This window comes from Propithecus coquereli, unplaced genomic scaffold (genome assembly GCF_000956105.1).
Source record: "Propithecus coquereli isolate 6110/MARCELLA unplaced genomic scaffold, Pcoq_1.0 Scaffold463, whole genome shotgun sequence".
Taxonomy (NCBI): Eukaryota; Metazoa; Chordata; class Mammalia; order Primates; family Indriidae; genus Propithecus; species Propithecus coquereli.
In genome coordinates this window covers 423,033-425,381 of record NW_012150430.1, presented here as the reverse complement: position 1 = coordinate 425,381, position 2,349 = coordinate 423,033, and the positions used below count along the sequence as shown (strand labels likewise).

The 2,349-nt window shown below is 38.1% G+C and overlaps 1 protein-coding gene across 1 annotated transcript in view; it reads left to right on the top strand.

Annotated features, from left to right (window-relative positions):
- Positions 1–2,349, top strand: part of LOC105819024 (contactin-6-like) — a 167,612-nt gene that overhangs the window by 150,338 nt on the left and 14,925 nt on the right. Inside the window, exons 8-9 of the mRNA XM_012655179.1 lie at positions 1,591–1,848; positions 1,950–2,065. Of these exons, the coding sequence (XP_012510633.1) occupies positions 1,591–1,848; positions 1,950–2,065 (374 nt within the window). The remainder of the gene's footprint in view (positions 1–1,590; positions 1,849–1,949; positions 2,066–2,349) is intronic.

Sequence of the window (2,349 nt, the reverse complement as noted above, 5' to 3'; positions counted from 1 at the left end):
TTTCCCCAGATGTCAGTAGCTGTATTTTTCTTCGCCTCTTCACTTTCTGTATTTGTTAGATTGTTGCACATGGCAAGAAATAGAGACCAGCTCAGGTCATATCGGTTAATGGGGATTTATTTTAAAGCTACATGGGAAGTAATGAGGACAGGAAAAAGTCTCAGCCACCAAGCAGGCAGGTCAAATGAAGAACCGGAACATCGTTCATCACTGTTCCGAGCACCTGAGCACGGCAGCTCTAGCCAACTGTTAGCTCCTCTGGTAACCCAGCCCTGGCTTGAATAGTCCCTCATGCTTGTACCTCACTTTTCCCCATTTCTTTTATTTCCAGTTTCCTACCTGGCTGCCAGCTAAATTCTGTCTCCTCTCTCTCTAATGTGCAGCTTCTGTTTTCTCTTAGCTTCCATTGCCTCAGTGTTCCTATGCTGCCTGGTTTCTACTTACTGCCAGCTCTATGTTTATGTATTACCGCACCCTCCCACACCACCGCGTTTCATATGCACACTCTGTAAGTGAAAGGAATCCACTGAGTCTATTAGTTACTACAGATTACAAAGACTCTGCTCCAGAGCACTGCATAGACGCTGACCAAGGGGCACCTTTTGTGTCTGGTGCTGGCAACTGGGTAATCAGATGAGTTCCGGGTGGCAGGATGATGTGATACCATGAATGCACTCCTACAGGCAAGGGGAAAGGACACCTCTGAAACGGAGTTATGGGCATAGGGGACTCGGAGCACTGTGTCCTGTCACGTATGCCTTTATTAGTCTTACCAAAATATTTAGAAAACCGAAGAAAAGCAAAGCATTTTCCTTTGGAAAAAACAAATAAAATCCATTGACTTTTCAATACAGGTTTCTTGTAATCAGTTAGAATGTTTAACTAAATTCAAGCACAAATTCATTTTAATTTGCTTAGTTTATGTGAATATTTATGATTTTTTTATTATCTGTAGAGTTCTTGGGAAACGTGTCTCTATTTCTGTTTCATAATTTTAGATTTGAAACGTATTTTATAAAGAATTTGATCTCTACATGAGTTAGTAATGTATTTTTTATGTCAGGAAAAATGCACCCTGATTTTACTACTAATGAAGATGTATGCTTAAAAAATACTGGAAAGTCTTTTATCCTTTTTTTTGAGAAGTACTCTATGTCTTAAAGCATATGTTATTATGTAATGATTACCCACATCTTACAAGAATTTGCTGAAAATGTTGTGAAAGGAAAACATCTAGCCTTGAAATAAATAGTTAATAAGTTAATTTTGTGCTGAGTTTAAAAATTCATATCAAAATTATATTTCAGCTTATATCATAAAATCTTCTAAGCTATTTTATTATGACAATCTATGAGTGATCAAGGAAAAAGATATAAATATGCAAAGCCCGTTTTATATTTCTATTTGAAGCTTCAACTATTTATCTGAGTGCTTTTAATTGAGATTATTTTTCTAATTGGCATTCCAAATAAAAGTATTTTAAATTCATCATTAAACAGAGCAAATACCCATGTTTGTCTCTGTGGAAGAAATGCCAGATAATCAATAAACATTGTAATAGCTCACTAAAATATTTTTGCAAATACTCAGTGATTGATCACATTCTGCCCAAGTCAATTCCAGAAGAGCTACAGAATGGAGAGGGATTTGGATATATCATCATGTTCCGGCCAGTCGGCTCGACAACCTGGACCAAGGAAAGAGTAGCATCTGTGGAATCATCAAGGTTTGTTTACAGAAATGAAAGCATCATCCCACTTTCTCCCTTTGAAGTCAAAGTGGGTGTGTATAATAATGAAGGAGAAGGATCCCTGAGTACTGTGTCCATTGTCTACTCTGGGGAAGATGGTAAGTTGTCATCTGGAATGGTTTTCCTTGAGACTCTATGCATATCTTGCATTCTGTTTTCCACTCTGCTAAGAATGGTTATATCTTTCTCTGGATGGTAGAACCTCAACTGGCCCCAGGGGGAGTTTCTGTCCAGAGTTTTTCTGCTTCTGAAATGGAGGTTTCATGGAATGCGATTGCCTGGAATAGAAACACTGGAAGAGTTCTGGGCTATGAGGTAATCCAAATTAACTTCACTTCCCCTTGTGAACGTGCCAACTAACTACACCTTAGCTCCTGTTCAACAGTCCTATACTGCCAACCTAGTGCCTGTCACGTAATAGGAAAATGAGTTGAGGGGGATCTTTCTAGGTGATCTTAAGCAAACAAATTAACAAATGGTAGCCATTTTAAAAGGCATACAATTTCAGTTAAGATGGGCAAGCTTTAGAGATCTGCTGTACAACATTGCACCTGGAGTTGACAATAATGTATTTACACTTAAAATTTGTTAAGGAGATA